This window comes from Schistocerca piceifrons, chromosome 3 (genome assembly GCF_021461385.2).
Source record: "Schistocerca piceifrons isolate TAMUIC-IGC-003096 chromosome 3, iqSchPice1.1, whole genome shotgun sequence".
In the NCBI taxonomy this organism is placed as follows: Eukaryota; Metazoa; Arthropoda; class Insecta; order Orthoptera; family Acrididae; genus Schistocerca; species Schistocerca piceifrons.
The window spans coordinates 322,460,875-322,477,699 of record NC_060140.1 but is presented as its reverse complement, the minus strand read 5'-3'; the positions used below and the strand labels follow the sequence as shown (position 1 = coordinate 322,477,699).

Below are 16,825 nucleotides of genomic sequence, written 5' to 3'. Positions count from 1 at the left end.
TTTCCAAAGTCAGGAAATACTGCATCTACCAGATGGGCTTGATCCATGCTTTCATGTCATGCAAGGAAAGCACAAGTTCGGTTTCACATGATCGATGTTCCCAGGATTCGTGCTGGATGGCGCAGCGGGGATCATTTTTTTTCTAAATACCTAATTACATTTTAGTTCAGAACATGTACCAAGATTCTACAACAAATGGATTTCAAGGGTATTCAACAGTAGTTTGGTGGATCACTTCTGTTACTATCGTTGTGGAGTGGTGTGACCTATGCTTTCTTCCAAACACTGGGCACAGTTCTTTGCTAAAAGGCTCTACTATACAGTATATTATGGTTAAAAGAAGAGCTATCAAGTGCAAATCTGGTGTACAATCTGATACGGATTCTGTTGGGCCTGGAAGCTTTCTTCAGTTTTAGCTATTTCAGCTGTTTCTCAACACTACTGACAATAATATCTATATCACTAATCTCTGTACTGCTGCAATAATTAAATGATGCAATAATCCTGGGCTTTCTTTGTAAATGGACATTTGAAAACAAAAGTCATCATTTCTGCTTTTGCTGCGCTACTCTCAATTCCCATACCCATCTCATCCACGGGACACTAACTTTGGTGTCACCAACAGCCTTTACATTTGAGCAAAATTACTTTGGGCTCTGTGAGGGATCTTTCAATAACATTTTGATACAGCAGTGTTTCATGCATTGCCCTTTTGGAAGCGAAACACATTTCATTCAACATCCCTTGATTTATCTGCAGCTACATCTACATATATATACACCAAAAGCCACTGTGAGTCCTTTCCTTTGCTATTTCAGCTGCAAATGGAATGAGTGAAAAATGGTTGCCATATGAGCCCTAATTTCTCTGTTGTCCTCATGTGAAATATATGTTGGTGGCAGTAGTATTGTGCCTGTTCTCTAAATTTTCTCAATAGCATTTCCCAAAAAGAACAATCCTCCCTTCACAGATTCCCAAAAGTTCAGGTACCATCTCTGCAATAACTGTGTGTTGATCAAACATATTGGATACAAACCCAGTAACATGCCTCTGAATTGCTTTGATGTCTTTCTTTAATCAGACCTGACTGGGATCCCAAATACTTTAAGAGTATTCAAGAATGGGTCGTTCTACTGTTCTCTGAGGTGGTCTCCTGTATAGATAAGATCCACTTTTCTGAAACTCTCCCAATGAACTGAAGCTGACCATTCACATCTGCTAGTACCATCCTTATACGCTCGTTCCACTTCACATCACTTTGCAAAATTATGTCCAGATACTTAACCAATGTGACTGTCAAGCAGCGCACCTCTAATACTGTATTCAAACATTACAAGATTGTTTTTCATACTCATCTGCATTAACATAATGGCATTCATAATACCAAATTGAAATTCTGTCTAAGGCATCCTGTAAGCTTCTACAGTCACTCAATAAAAGTACTTGCCCATATAATACAGTACGATCAGTGAACAGAGAGAGATTTCTGCTCACCCTGTCCGTCATATGGTTTATGTATGTAAGGAACAAGAGCACTCTTACCACACTTCCTTGGAGCACTCCTGACCATATCCTTGTCTCTGGTGAACAATCACCACTGAGGACAACACCCTAGGTTCTGTGATTAAAAGGTCTTCAAACTACTCACATAACTGGGAACATATTCCTTGCTTGGACCTTTGTTAACAGTCTGTAGTGGAGCACTGTGTCAAACAGCCCTATGTTTTGCTTTGGTTTGCACCTATTACACTGCAGTCTGTTTCTTTACAATTAAACTTTCAGCAACATTAAGGAAATGATCTGTTTTTTTTTTTTTTTTTTGATGTTATGTCACAATTAAAAGATGTACAGAAAATGAAAACTTCCCATTCTTGGAGGGAATCTTCAGTGCTACTTGACTCAAAAACCATCATATTACGCTCAACAGATTTCATAAACAACTAGAATCTTAATCTGGGAGTCCAGTTCAGATTAGCTTAATAAAAAGATACATAATTTAATACTTCACAATTAAGAATTTTAAAATACATTGCAAGCCATTAATTGAAATCCCAACACCACAAAGAATAGCAAATAATGAAATTTCAATTATTATGCATGTACTGTATAGTCAGCAGAATACATAATTAAATTTGTAGATAACTTGGGAAGGTACAGCATGCAAAATTCAGTATGCAGTGTTGCCACCTCTGAGAGTAAAAATGGTTCTAACCCACCTGGGCACCAAATCGAACTGAGATGGGATGACACATACTGGCACATGATTGCATGGCATTTGAACACTATGCCACAGTTCATTAATTGTAGTGGCTGGTGAGTGGTGGCATGCCTGCCTAGTTGCACCTCATGATTAGATGTTTTCAATGGGTGAGACATCTATAAAAAGTGCTGGCCAGGACAGTATCTGAATCACTCTGTTTCGTATGCTCTATGTACCTCCTCTGTTGCCATACCTACGGAAACTGCAACAATGGTTCCCGTGCCGATAGTCCAAGAGCCGAAGAGCTGCAAATTTAGGTATCCAAGCATGTACATACTACACTTGCTCACAAATTGACATTTGTTGCATGCAGTCTTCATGGTGCTGCAATTTTACTGGTCAGAAGTGTGTAATACGTAGAGAAAGCTTAATAAAGTCAAATTAAAAATGGTGTATCCACAAAAAGTTCACAGTTTCAAAACCAACAGCACATAAATTAAAAAGTAATACTCATCTACACAGTGGCACAGATAAAAGTAGACCACATATGTATAAACAAAATGCAGTGAAATTACAGGAATGAAGATCTGAAATGGACTTCCATTTATTTACAATGAAAAATGCATCTATAGAAGACATTGAAACTGAGTGTTCCGACATAACGATAAGAGCCGGCACAAAGATGAAGAATGCAAGAGCAGAGAAGGCTGTAAGCCAATAGTTCACCGACTAGGACCGCACCATGACATGAGCGGCCTCTAGCTGAAGAGAATATAAGCGCTGTTCCTGCCAGCCTCGGCTGGACAGTAGTAGACCGGTGCTAGCAGAGCAGACCCAGACAAGAAAAGCCGTCATCCTAACTTTTATACTGAGAATGTGCCTTAAATCAATTGCTTGCATGGACATTCTATATAGAGAAGGACACTGACTGTTTGCATGTTGCCCATCGCTTGCAACACCACTCTAAACCGAAGTTATGTTTTGTCAATCTACTTTATTGTAATAAAAACCGTTAATGTGATTTGCTTGAATTGTTGTATCTCTATCCGAGAAAGAAGCATCCTTTAGGCATCCTATAAGAGACGAGTGGGCAGGACTCAACGGCGAGTCCCTGCAACATCAATACGCAGCTGTGCATGTCTAAGCATATTCAGAAACACCTAGCATAAAGTTCAGATATCATGGGCAGCAACTTCACAACTGATGATGTCTTTCAGTTTTTGTATTGTGTGTGGATTTATTTCATAGGCCTTGCTCTTCAAGCAACCCCCACAGGAAAAAAATCGCATGTTAGATCCGGCAAACACGATAGCCATAATTGGTTTCTGACAGTTCATTCCTCAGTGACGACATCATGGACTTGTTCCAGGGAAACCTTACTGGACAAAACAGTACTAGCTTTCATATTCAGTGTGCTTAGCACAAAATGTATCAAAAATTTCCACATATGCAAGCATGTTGAGGGTAAAATCAAAAAAATATTGGTCCAATGATGTGTGCGCCTGTTAAACCACACCAAATGCATATATATATCATGGAGAGGTTGCTGACACACAATGTTAGGGTTCTTCATTGCCCAGTATCTCATGTTCTGTGAACTCACATGACCAGAAAGATGAAACAATACTTCATCACTCATGATGTAATGGAAAGGGTTTAACAAACTATCACTGATGTTATTCAAAAGCCATCTGCAGTAATCAACATTTCTGACCATCAACCTCTCACAATTGTTGCACAACCAACACACAATATGCCTTCAAATCAAGACTTTTCAATATCCCGTGGCAATTCCTCCTGCTTACATGTGCCTGTTGGGTCAATTTACATGTAGACTTCTTTGGGCTCTGAATAGTTCTTCAGTGAATGTCTGCTGCAATAACTTTTGGTGTGCAAATTGAAAGAATTCTTTGTCATTTTACATTTTGCACAGATCTGTAGGTGCACCAATTTTTATACAGACTCTGTATTGCTCTCTTTGCTGAGAGTCCTCTATCCAGATACTTGAACCCAAGAATTTTGCGAGTTTGCTTAATTCAACCTGTTTTTACATATGCTTCCACAATTTAAATTCTTTCTTCTATCGAGAAAGTCATTTTGCAGACTGCTAAGAGAAACATCTAAGTACACTGATGAAATGAACTGAAATGCTAACAGAACAATGCTAAAAATCAATAACTGCATAAAATTGTCCACTATTGTAGTTGTTTACTCTACCACAGAAGTCAAAATACTGCATTCGCACTCAAAGCAGAGGCAGGCTACTTTTAACTGAATCAATTTGTATTATTCCAATAAACATAAAAATATGGCTATGAAACATTTTTATACAAAAGAAGTTTAATAAATGCAGGTAATCACAGACAAGGAAGGGTCCTTGTGGTGGGAATGACTTTTTGAAATCATCTGCAGGGTGTATACGGGGACAAGGAAAAAAATTCCCGGATTTCTCCTGGATATCCCGCTTAAAAAATATGCTTCTTCCCGGGCGAAAATACACTTTTTCTGTGCTAAGTGACAGCAGGTTTTTTGTAGATTTTCCATCGGAACTGTAGAACTTATCAATCCTTTGAATGGTTAACGTTTTATACAATCGCGTAAAAATTCCCGGGAAAAAAAAAAAAAGAAAGAAAGACGGGGCAAAGAAGTTTTGGAGTGATTTTTAATTTAAAAAAAGGAGAGAAGTTTTGGAAAGACCTTTGATTTGCAGCAACGTATACGCTGCATATTTTCACATTACGAAAGTATAAATTCGAATTGCACCAAACACAGTGCGTTAGTTTTCGGAGAGTTGAAACCAAGGTTGAGATGTCCTTTTGTAAGCGAGTCATATCTCAAGCCACGAGATCTCGCCAGCCGATGACAGCAGCTATTCAGAGCATAAGACACGTGTTATAGTCAGCCAATAGCAAGATCACTGGTTACATAGTGCGAACACACAAGAGGAAAAGTTAACGGTTTACATTAATGTACACAGTACCCTATATCTACAAGAAAAGCTAAGCTTTCACATAAAATATTGGTCTCTAAGATAATGAAATGAAATGTCATGTGGCTAGGGCCTCCCGGCGGGTAGACCGTTCGCCTGGTGCAGGTCTTTCAAGTTGACGCCACTTCGGCGACCTGCGAGTCGATGGGGATCAGCTACCGGGGCCGGACTAACACGCTACAATAGAAGCTAAGCTTTCACATGTAATATTGATCTTATTTTGGGTGTGTTATACTTTAAGACACCTCACACAAATGTGCCAGTAAATTTAAAATTATGACATAAATGTCTCGCAGCTCGAAGTTCTTGTAAGTGGCTGGGCCTCAAGCTGTTCAGTTTCAAACGCTCTGTGATTTAGATATCCATCCCACTTTCTCACACATAAAACAATTCATCTTGCATAAAAAGAAATTTACTTTGAAAGTAACGCTTTTCTAACCACCGTTCGCAATACTATCCGGAGACTGTTAGAAATAGGTTCGATTTACCAATTGCCACAGAGTGCTAGAAAACAGGCATTATTTTGTGTGTGCAACTGCAGTGGTGTAGGCAGCCCATATGTTTGTGTGTGTAAAGCACTAAGAGAGCTTACATTGCACCATAAAAGAAACAGGGCATCAGAGGATACTCCAAAGAGCATCGAAATTTCGTAAACCATACTAAAATGCATAAATCGGCTTGAAGTGCAAATTGGCTTTTTCCAGATTCACTATGAAGTAGGTCCCATCTAATATTAAGCTTTTCAGTGTGGTTTTTGGGATGTAAATTTTCTTGGAGTACCAGTACTCTACGATCTCATTTTTGGTTCTTTATTATGACATAATGCCATATATGGCAGAAGATGATGACGTGCACTTGAAATTGCACTTGAAATTCAGTGAACAATTGGAACTAGCCAATACTGTGGAATGAAACACTCTGTTTCAAATAAAGGATTGCCCCGGTGGAAAGATTAATAAAGCCAAATTCCTTATCAAACTTGCAAAAGTAACTTCGCTGTTTTGCAAGGCGATTCATGCTTGACTGTAACTAACTTGGAAATGAAATAAAATCAGAAAATTGAAATTAATAATATACTTTTGCCCTCCGTAATTATGTGAATATTTTAGTTCACTTGATAGCTCCCGGCCACAGAAATCCGTTTTGTTTTCATTAGACGTGGGAGCTGTACACGAAGAGAAGCAGCGAAATCTCTTTACGTAAACATGGGTCATGTAGAGGTTAATCCCCTTCCCACTACAACTCGGACAACTCTGTGCAAACGTGAATCTGGCAGCCAGGACGCGTGAGAAAAATTTTTCTCGTTTGCACCTGGCTGCTTGCTGCTACTACCGATACAGCTAACAGCCAAACTTCAAGTAGCGGGCGAAGGTACTGCTTATACGCGAGTCAAATACGCATGCGCAACAGACAGCTGGCAATTGGTCAAACGAACCTAATGTGAACAGTTGTGACGTCATGCTCATAGCAAGCAGCAAGTTTACTAAGCAGTTTATTGTTACGAAGAATTACAGTCTGCGCCCTACGGCCTTTTGCAGGCGCTTGTGCGTGCACGGTTTTTTGTTGTTGTAAATTGTACATTTCCTTTGCCACTAAAGTTTTATTTTTCCCCCCCTCGTTTATATTTTATTGCTGCAGTATCATTCTCCAGTAGCGGGATACAATAACATTCTTTGCTAGAGAATCAATTCTGCAGTCAAAATTATAAAACAATGAAAAATTCCCGGAATTCCGAAAAATTCCCAGGTTTTTCCCGGTTTTCTCCTGGGTGAAAAAAATTTCTGGATTTTTCCCGGATTTCCCGGGTCGTATACACCCTGATCTATATGGTGATGCAGGTTAACATCCCAGCTATCACATCCTGCAGTCATTCACTCTGGTGGGCCCTCGTTTGTGAAAAAACAACAACAAAAGAAATTGAGATTTCACATGATGCTCTACAGCTTTAGAAGAGGAATGTTATACAGACTGGCCGTATAGCATATGGCGAAATGTTGTGTGTTTAAATCTTATTGGCTGCTTTGAAATTTTTTTAAAAATCGTTATTGAAATGTCTTTGATCATTATTTCATTAGATTAAATCATTTAAATGTATTTTTTATTTCTATTCCTCTGTCACATCATCTCAATCACTGTATTAACTTTTTCATTTGCTATCATTTTTTCTTCCTGTCTTTTTCCAATTGTGATCTTCGTGCATGCGAATTTAATTATTTATATTTAAATATCTGAAAATGCCAGTCTATTAGTTAAAACAAAAGGTAAAATAAGTATATTTATACTGTCTGTGCAATGGTGTCAAAAAAGTCTTTTTTTGTTAAAAGATGTACATTTCTTTGGATGGTAATTGTCAAACAAACATTTAAAGCATAGGCCTAAATTCTTATTGCACTCTGGACAAATTAACGCAGTTGAAGGTTTAAACAAAAGAAGATATAAGTAAAATTAAATTCAAGCAAAATGACAGAGAGGATAAATTGAATGCAATAACGAAAATATAGGATAAGAAAACTGAAGAAATTAAATTGAAGATAACATGCAAAAATAATTAAAATTGCATGAACGGGGAAAAAGAATGATGGAAGAAAAATGAGAGTACATGAAAAAGTTAATACAGTGATTAAAATGATGTGACAAAGAAATATAAATAAAAAATTACAATGAAACCAATCAATTGAACAAAAATAATGATCAAAGTCATTTCAATAAAGATTTAAAATTAAAAAAATCAAAGCAACTGACAAGATTTGAACCCACAACTTTTCACTTGTGAAGACTGTATTTTAACCATTACATGACACAAACAGTCTGTAAAACATACCCTTTTTTCCAGCTGTAGAGCATCACCTAAAACTCCATTTTTTTAAAAACTGCTTACTCACAAACGAGGACACATCAAGATGCATGGCTGCAGGGTGTCATACTTGAGATCTTGACCTATATTGCCATATAAATGATTTCAGCAAGTTGATTACACCCCTAGAGACCTCTCCTTGTAAGAATCTTCCTTGTAAATTATGCAGTTTCAAGAAATTACCATTCTTCTTGTAAGCTATGAATCATTACTGCCTGCCTATATCTCTGTGGACATTCTATTATACAGAACTGTATCTTACCTAGATATGTGCATTACCAGTTTTCCATAAAGTTACTACGAAGTTTGATGTGAGCTGCACAAAAAGTGGGGCAGTGCTTGGACCCACAAAGGGAGTGTGGGGATGGAGGGGGAGACATCTTTTACATGTACCTTTACACTTAAGACATTTTGAGTGAAAACAAAATTTGAAGCGAAAATGGTTCGCACTTGCCATTTAAACTGTAACTGAGCAACATTGACAGATAGGCTTTTCTATAGGATTATTTCCACTGGCAGAGCATGCAATAACTGAAAATTTTCAAAGAAATGTAAACAATTTCACATTTTACTGTTAGTAACCACTTCCATTTAAACTATGAAGCTTGTAATGATAATGCATCCACAAATATCATAATCACCACTAAGTTCACCTCCATCATCATTTCAGTTCTAGCAGTTGAAAGAAGTAAATAAAATACCTTCTCTGTTTCCTGTCATTCACCTTTCCTGCTTGAGACTTCACTTTGACAACTAATATTATATTTTAAGTATTTCTCTTACTTACATTCTCCAATAATTGTTGATTCTTACAGCACGCCCAACTATTACATCATTGCTCCTTTTTTTCTGTCTAGTTGAACAAACTTTTATATTTCTACTTGCACAGTAAGACTATCAGCTTTCCCAGTGGAGATTCTGAAGAAAGAACACCTGGGTCCCTCACTGAATACAAGTGTGTGTGCAGGTCAATAGTTTTATATCAGACTGAAATATTATTAAATATTCTGATGCACTGTGGTGCTGTCTGATCCTGATATGCCTCCTTTCCATAAACCTGACACAAATGGGTGGTATTTATTTGATTCTGGGCTGGCAGTTCAGGAGAGGTATGAGCAATCACCAGAGGAAATTTCATAGTTGTAAATATTTTACTAGATTTGTGTTCAGTGGCACTATGTTTCAATAATTTTAGGAGTGGCCCCCAAATCTACTGATGTACCCACTGATCTCATTAGTGAGATTATTAGGTAGTTGAGTTTTTACAGCTTCTCACCTTACTGCTATAGAAAGAAGCAGCTGGCATCACAATTCACATTTAGCTGTATTTCACTGGAATTGAAAATGCTGTACAATATTTTATTTGTGGGCTGCAGTTTTCTGTCACTGCTGGTCTGTCAACCTATTGTGTATGGGTAAAATGATCAAATGACCTATTCAATACATTTTTACCCACCACTGCATGAAATGCAGGACTGTTTCAGGATTTTAAGCCTTAAATTGTCCTCAGTTATGTTTAGGAGCAACCTTGTATTGGCAGGCAACTGCAAGAGACACATGATGTGTATCTAAAAATGTGACCAATTATCCTCAACATCAGCTCAGGGTTTGGCTGTGTCTGTGGTTCCTGTGTCTGAGGCTCTGAAGTTTGAAAGCAGTCTGGAATGGAAAGTTCGTCTTATCTTTCGTAATTTCAGCTTTTCCAGACACACCTGGTATACATGTAAATAAACTTATATAACGAGCAGATGTGTAAGAGGATCAGGTGCGAATGCAGGAGAAGGAAGAGAAGGATGAGGACAAAGACGGAACTCGAGTCATATTCAGGTGGGCTAATGGAGTTTGCTTTAAAAATCAAAGATAAAACAAATTTAACCAAGTTTGTATCCCAACTTGTGCGGTTTAATTTTTTTAAACTTACGAGAAGTTTTTAAATCTCTGAGTCAGATATTATTCGTGATGCATATGAGAATCATTTAGTTCTTGTAGTACAAGTGTCCCCTCCCTCTTCCTTAACAACAGTGAAATATTCATATACTACTAACAAATTACAATAACCAATCAACAAAAAATCAGTTCTTGAAAATATAATGCAACTGGATAACTAAAAAATCTACTCAGCAAGGGGTGGCAGCAGGAGAGACACATAAAAAGTATTACAGTTTGCAAGCTTTCAGAGCCCTTGTCTCCTCCTCCTGGTAGAAGGGTTCAAGGGGAACAAAGACGGGGCGAAAGAAAAGGACTGGCGAGGTTTAGGAAAAGTCACCCAAAAACACAGTCAGGCGAGACTTATTGGATGGGATGAGAAGGTTCGTCCCGTCTAATAAGTCTCCCTTGGCCCAGGGTCTAAGGCGATTTTCCAAACTCTACTCCTTTTTCTAAAGCTGCTTTTCCTTCCCCCCTCTTCCTTCCCCTTCTGCCACACTGCCACAAGAATGAACAAAGGGCTCTGAAAGCTTGCAAACTCTATTACCTTTTGTATGTGTGACCTTCTGCGCTGCTTGTAAGTAGATTTTTTATCTACCCAATCATATTATATTTTCAAAAATTACAGTACTGAGCACTTAGTAACAGGTACTGAACAGAGTTTGGGGAAGAATATTACAGGCTCCAAGTGGGACATTAGAATCTTCTAGCCTTATGTATATACTGTGTTCCAAGATTTGCAGACATACTTAACAGCATCCATACGTCTATCATTCCGAACGAGCTCCACAAATTCTTGAATACGTAAATTAAACTCCATTGTAGATTTCAATTTACGGAGTTTGGAACGATTGTCATGGCACCAAGCAAGACATTTTCCAGTTTCACGGCGCGCAAGTGATCTTTCAACTTCACGGGATACCAAAAACACATCTGGAAAAGACCATTATACTGTAAGACTTTGAACAAGGCACTGTTATGAAAAGTTACAGATCAACTAATTAATTTAGATAATGATGCATGTCAGTTTCCAACAGATACACAAGGGGGAAAAAAGATCAAATTATAGAAATCAACAAAGACTGATAAATGTAAAGAATATTTACAGATATCTACAGTCTGACGACAAAGAGCAAATGTACTAGATGAATATTCTCATAAAGGAAACACCATCAGATTTCACCCACAAATGTGTTTTTCATTAAAGTGTGATGAATTTTGAGCCCTAAAAGCCCATCTTCAATAGCTTATCATTCTTATTTGTCAATCGTGCATAGTAGTAACCACTTGTCCTATTAAATACATTTTACTCTGATGAACAAACTTAACTAAATTAAAACTTTAGTCAAATCAATTTTAGCAGTTGTACTAAAAGTCTTTGAACTAAATTTAAACAAGAGGCATGCACCAATGGAAAGAAACAAAGGGCAACTTAAAAGTTTTGTGCTGCTCTATGTGGTGCACTTTGATAACAAAATTGGTAGCCCACAGTTGAGGAAAGGCAGATAGGCAGGCCTCACTCCCCACCTGGCACGCATTTTAATTTGGAACAAATGCCCATTACTGTGAATTGGTACAATCTGTTAGAGGCTAAAAATGTATCATCTGAAGAAGAAAATACAATAGCATTTTGGACAATGTAATGTTATTAAATGAGTAGGCCTGAAGACAAAAGAAAGTATCTCACCGGACAATGACATCCTTGAGCCAAGAGCTACTGTAGTTGCAGAAAGAACTGCTCATTTGTTCAGTACACAGGGTCAGTGATACCGAACAACAGATGAATCTTAGGACTACAAGATTTAAGATTGAATGATAACTTATGAAGCAAAACTGAACTTTCATGTTAAACATGCTAGTACTGCCAAAGAAAATCTGAAAACTGATTCATAATATTCAAAAACTAGTTACTCTGTTAAGGCAATTGATTTCCAAATGCAACAATGTCTGCCTACATCCCACTTGTCTGTATGAATCGCATATCTCATTCTACACATGACAGCTGTGGACATTTAACTTCTGTGTACATAATGTATCTGATAATGATGCAACAATGTTTATGCTGTTCAGGGAAAGTAGATGGAAAGGGTGGGGTGGGCGGGGGGATTCAGATGACAGTATTTAATGTCTTAGGCAGTATATTACAGCCTTGGTTCCTGATGTCACCTTATTGTGTATTCAAATTCCTCCTTTTTCCTTCTCTTTGGTTAGCTTTTGGATGTACTTAACACAGTCGGGAAGATTCGATGTTGTGGAACGTAAGTATCTAGTATCTGGTCATACGTATTTGCCCTGTGACCTTGATTTAGGGGTTAATTGAGAAAAAGAAAAGACAGGTATCTTTCATTTATGTTCCAACCAATCAATGGAATTCATTTAAAAAGAATAAATTTCAATGCTGTAAAAATGACATGTGACACATTATTATTGTAAAACCTCTTCTTGATAAGATACAAAGACGAACATTATGTGAATCTGAGCAGAATATTTTTTTAAAATAAGATTACATGCTTGAAAATTATAAAAGATCACCCTTTTAAGTTTTTCTTTAAATATACTTATGGTATAATTGAGAATTTTGATGCTGCGGATGCTGGAAAAATGCAAATACCAGGTGACATCTCCTCTCAAATATGTCGGCTCATGACTTATAAAACCTGCCAAGCTAAAGGATTTACAGCGCTTACTAAATAACCCCCCCACCAGTACACCATGAGTATTATAGGAACCTAAAACCTGACGCATTCTCTGAGAATATTAATGACTATGCATTGTTCGATGACACTGATTATTGTTAGCAATGTTGTGTGTGTGTGTGTGTGTGTGTGTGTGTGTGTGTGTGTTTTCAGAATAAATTCATTTAAAATACATTAAGCCAGGAATGTAACATTAAGACTAAAAAAACACTTTTGACTATGGTTAATAGTGATCTGTGATTGTTTGATAATGCACAGAACAAATCCTCACACAATACTGTTGTTCTTTGTCAATTGTTATTTTTCTTGTTATGTTGCAATATAAAGGATATGGCACATATGAAACATTAACTGGTCCATTCGGTATGTATTTCAGTTAAAAAATAAGAATAAAATAATTTGATACATTTTTTCCAGCCTCATTTACAAAACCCTCTTTCTCCATTTCTAAATACTGTGGGTTGGACCATTTTTCTGCACATCTTCAATTTTTCCTCAAAAATACATAGAGCATGTGGATAGTGTTCAAAGTCTGTGTTAATACCACAATCTTTCAATGAAGGTAATTTTAGTAAATTAACTGCATTTCCATTGTCTAACTGATTCTCCCAAAGTGACAGTTCCATTTCGAAAGCCGTATATGATCGATGAAACGTTTTTGTCGGCTGATTGTTATCCTGAAGTGAAATGTTCAATTCATTCAAATAGCTGGTTCTATCAGCAGGGAACACTAGGTCACTTTTCCACGAAGGCTTTATTAGTCCAGGTATAAACACGTTACTCATTTTCATAAAATATCTATCTCACCCATAACACAGGTCAGCTTTGAAATTCTAGATTCTAACTTTCTAATGTTTGTGTCATTTTTACAAAATGTTTCATTGACTTTGTCAATACTCTTGTGCATCAAGATGTATTGTGGCTTTTCAAACATTTGCAAGTGCCATGAACATCAAACAGTATTGTCAATTGTAAACTTTATAAAAAGCACAAACTTTTGATGACAGTATTCTTGTTCAAAACCAATCCCTCGCTAATTTCTTTGTACATTTATGTGAAAAATGGTATACTTTTGTGAATTTGCATACATTTGCAGAAGTACATTTTCAAGAACTGTTTTAAGTTATAAGTGTTTTGTAAAACCTATTTTGTAGTAAATTAGTGTGTTTGATTTAAAGTTACTGTAAATAACACATCATGTTACATTTGTTTTCCTCTTTTAACATGAGTTTATATTTTCTGCATTTATTGTAAATTATCACTACTGTTGTATTTGTTAGTGACCACAATATGAAAAACATTTTAGAGAAACAGTAAACTGTGTGCTCAGTTTTTCTGTTGTAGTAGATACCTCTGTTTGGCTGTTAATCATTTCAGTTCTAAAAGGTTCCTGTCAATACTTTTAAGTAGATCAAACCAATTAATTAAAAAATAATCACACAAACTTAGTTTAAAGTTTACTGTTCTGTAAAATATTGCACCAGGTCAAAGCAGCCCCGCTGTGTATGCTGTTCTCTGGCATGGGATGATTTAGTTGCTGTTCATAAGCAGCTCGAAACCATCCCTACTACTGTCAGGCAATTGGAAGCTGCTGCAAATGGGTGTGTTGGGAGGGCACTGGAAGGGCAAGTACCAGAGACACCAAAGTTACCTGAAGTACTGCTTAGGTAGCTCAGATGGTAGAACATTTGCCCACGAAAGGCAAAGTTCCCGAGTTTGAGTCTTGGTCCAGCACACAGTTTTAATCTGCCAGGAAGTTTCATATCAGCGCACACTCCGCTGCAGAGTGAAAATCTCATTCTTGAAATATCTCATTCAGGACTATTCTCTCCTTTGGACACTGTCTCTTCTGCAAGAAATACAAGATCTATCACTACTCGTCAACTTGACTGTGAGTGGCGTGTCAATGGCAGGCCTAGGTGTCCTTTTACAGCAGAGACCCAAATCAGGTAGAACTCAGGATGTTACTCCCATCACCCCATCCAACAGGCCCAAGGTGCTGTCTTCCACTGAAACTGAAGCTAAGCCAGTGAGACTCACTTCACCTGGTGGCAACTGTGCTGAGTACCATGCAAGGGGAGGCAAACACAAAAGGATAACGGGTCTGTTAATCCTTGGTAGTTCAAACATCCAGCGAATAATGCTGCCCCATAGCAAAATGGCAGTAAGGGATCAGAGGGACACCTTGTGCACTCAGTGTGTACACTGCTCAGCTAGAAAATTATGACCAACAATCATACTAATGATATAAAGCTGTCCAGGTGATAGCAGCATTACCTAATGAGGAATGACTGCTAATCGGCATACACACCGTGCACGTAGTATCAGTGAGCTTACTGTCAGTGTGACGAATGGGGAAGGCGTGTGATCTATACGAGTTTGACTGAGGCCAGATTATGATGGTCCAGAGGCTGGCACAAGAATTTTGGAAACTACACAACTTGTCAGATATTGTATGAATGCTGTGATGAGTGTGGCAAAACCAAGGTGAAACCACATCCAGATATCATGGGGTTGAGTGGGCAGCCCTCATTACAGATGGTGGACATTTTAGGCTGGGCAGACTGGTAAAACAGGACATGCGGAAAACTGCTGTGGAACTAACATCAGACTTTAATGCTGGGCAAAGTATAAGTGTATCTGAGAAAACAGTGCACTGAACACTCCTGACGATGGGCTCTGCTGCCGACGACCCACACATATGCCAACGTTAGCACCATGACATTATCAATTATGACTGAAATGGGCAGGTGACCATCAGCACTGGACATTGCGTTGATACACTGCAGAGTGTTGCATGGTCTGATGAGAACTTGGATCCTCCTCCATCAAGCCAATAGGAGAGCGCAAATGAGTAGTCGTCCACAGGAATTGCTCCTTGACACTTTTATTGCGCGACGGATACAAGGTGGAGGCAGTTCCATTTTGCTTTGGGAGACATTCCTATAAGCATCCATGCATCCAGTGGGGTACTATGAGAGCCAAGGAGTATCGTGCACTGGTTGCAGACCACATACTCCCCTTCATGATGATCATTTTTGAACAAGATAATGCATCATGTCACAAGGTCAGGAGTGTGACGGAGTGGTCTGAGGAACACATTGGCAAGTTCCAATTGATTTGCTGGCCCCTCAATTCACCAGATCTGAACTCGATTAAACACATCTGGAATGTGACAATGTGGCATCAGAGCTCATCGGCCCCCTCTCAAGAATATATGTAAATTAAGTGACTTGTATGTGTAGATGCAGTGCCAACTCCCTCCAGCGACCTACCACGGCCTCATTGCTTCCACGCCACTACGCGTCATTACTGTTAACCGTGCCAAAGGTGGACATACCGGCTATTAAGTAGGTGGTTGTAACGTTCTGGCTGATCAGTGTATGCCTAGGAGCCTCACTCAACATGTTGAAGAGGGTATTCCGGCAGCCACTGAGAGAACACAGTGTAACCAACTGCACATGTTGGGATAAACAATGTGTGTCGTCTGTGCTCCAAGGTCATACCTAGATAATCACAAAATGAATACGGACAATGGGAAGAATATGACTTGACTCCAGTAACATTACACACATTTCTCTTAATGAATTTACGTAAACTTATGTTAACAAATCCCCACAAGAATAGGTGCTGCTTTAGAACACTGTATTGGGCAATTCTTTGAACACACAATCATATTGTTAAAAAAGAAACTAGTAATGCAGTACTGACTAAAAAAAAAAAAGAGAAGCCTTGTGCATTTCATACTTTGTCAAACTGTTTCATTGATCAGGAAATATCACATGATCCATTTATTTGGCAAACACAGCAAATCTTCAAACCATATGAATTTTGTTTCCAGCAAATTAACATAACATCTACAAAATTAGACAAATAGTCCGATTACATATTTAATAGTTACCAATGTTTGTAAGATCTCTCAAATCTGATCTGTGAGCAAGACGTGTTGCAGCACCATAGTATCCTTTGCGCAAGAAATATTCTACAAGCATTCTGTCCAAACGACGCCTGCGCCACAGATTAACAGCACTTGGATTGTTGGATCCAGCATGCTCTCGCAAATGCTCCAACCGCCGTTTACACACACATGCAGCTTCCAATTCCTCTGATATGCTCTCTTCAGCCTATTGTGAGGAAAAAATACGATACATAAAAGAATT

At 38.1% G+C, this 16,825-nt stretch overlaps 1 protein-coding gene across 1 annotated transcript in view; it reads right to left on the bottom strand.

The window, feature by feature from the left end:
* The window catches only part of LOC124787844 (E3 ubiquitin-protein transferase MAEA), a 42,063-nt gene that overhangs the window by 17,346 nt on the left and 7,892 nt on the right, over positions 1-16,825 (bottom strand). Inside the window, exons 3-4 of the mRNA XM_047254794.1 lie at positions 16,567-16,789; positions 10,719-10,902 (exon numbers count right to left, since the gene is read on the bottom strand). Of these exons, the coding sequence (XP_047110750.1) occupies positions 10,719-10,902; positions 16,567-16,789 (407 nt within the window). The remainder of the gene's footprint in view (positions 1-10,718; positions 10,903-16,566; positions 16,790-16,825) is intronic.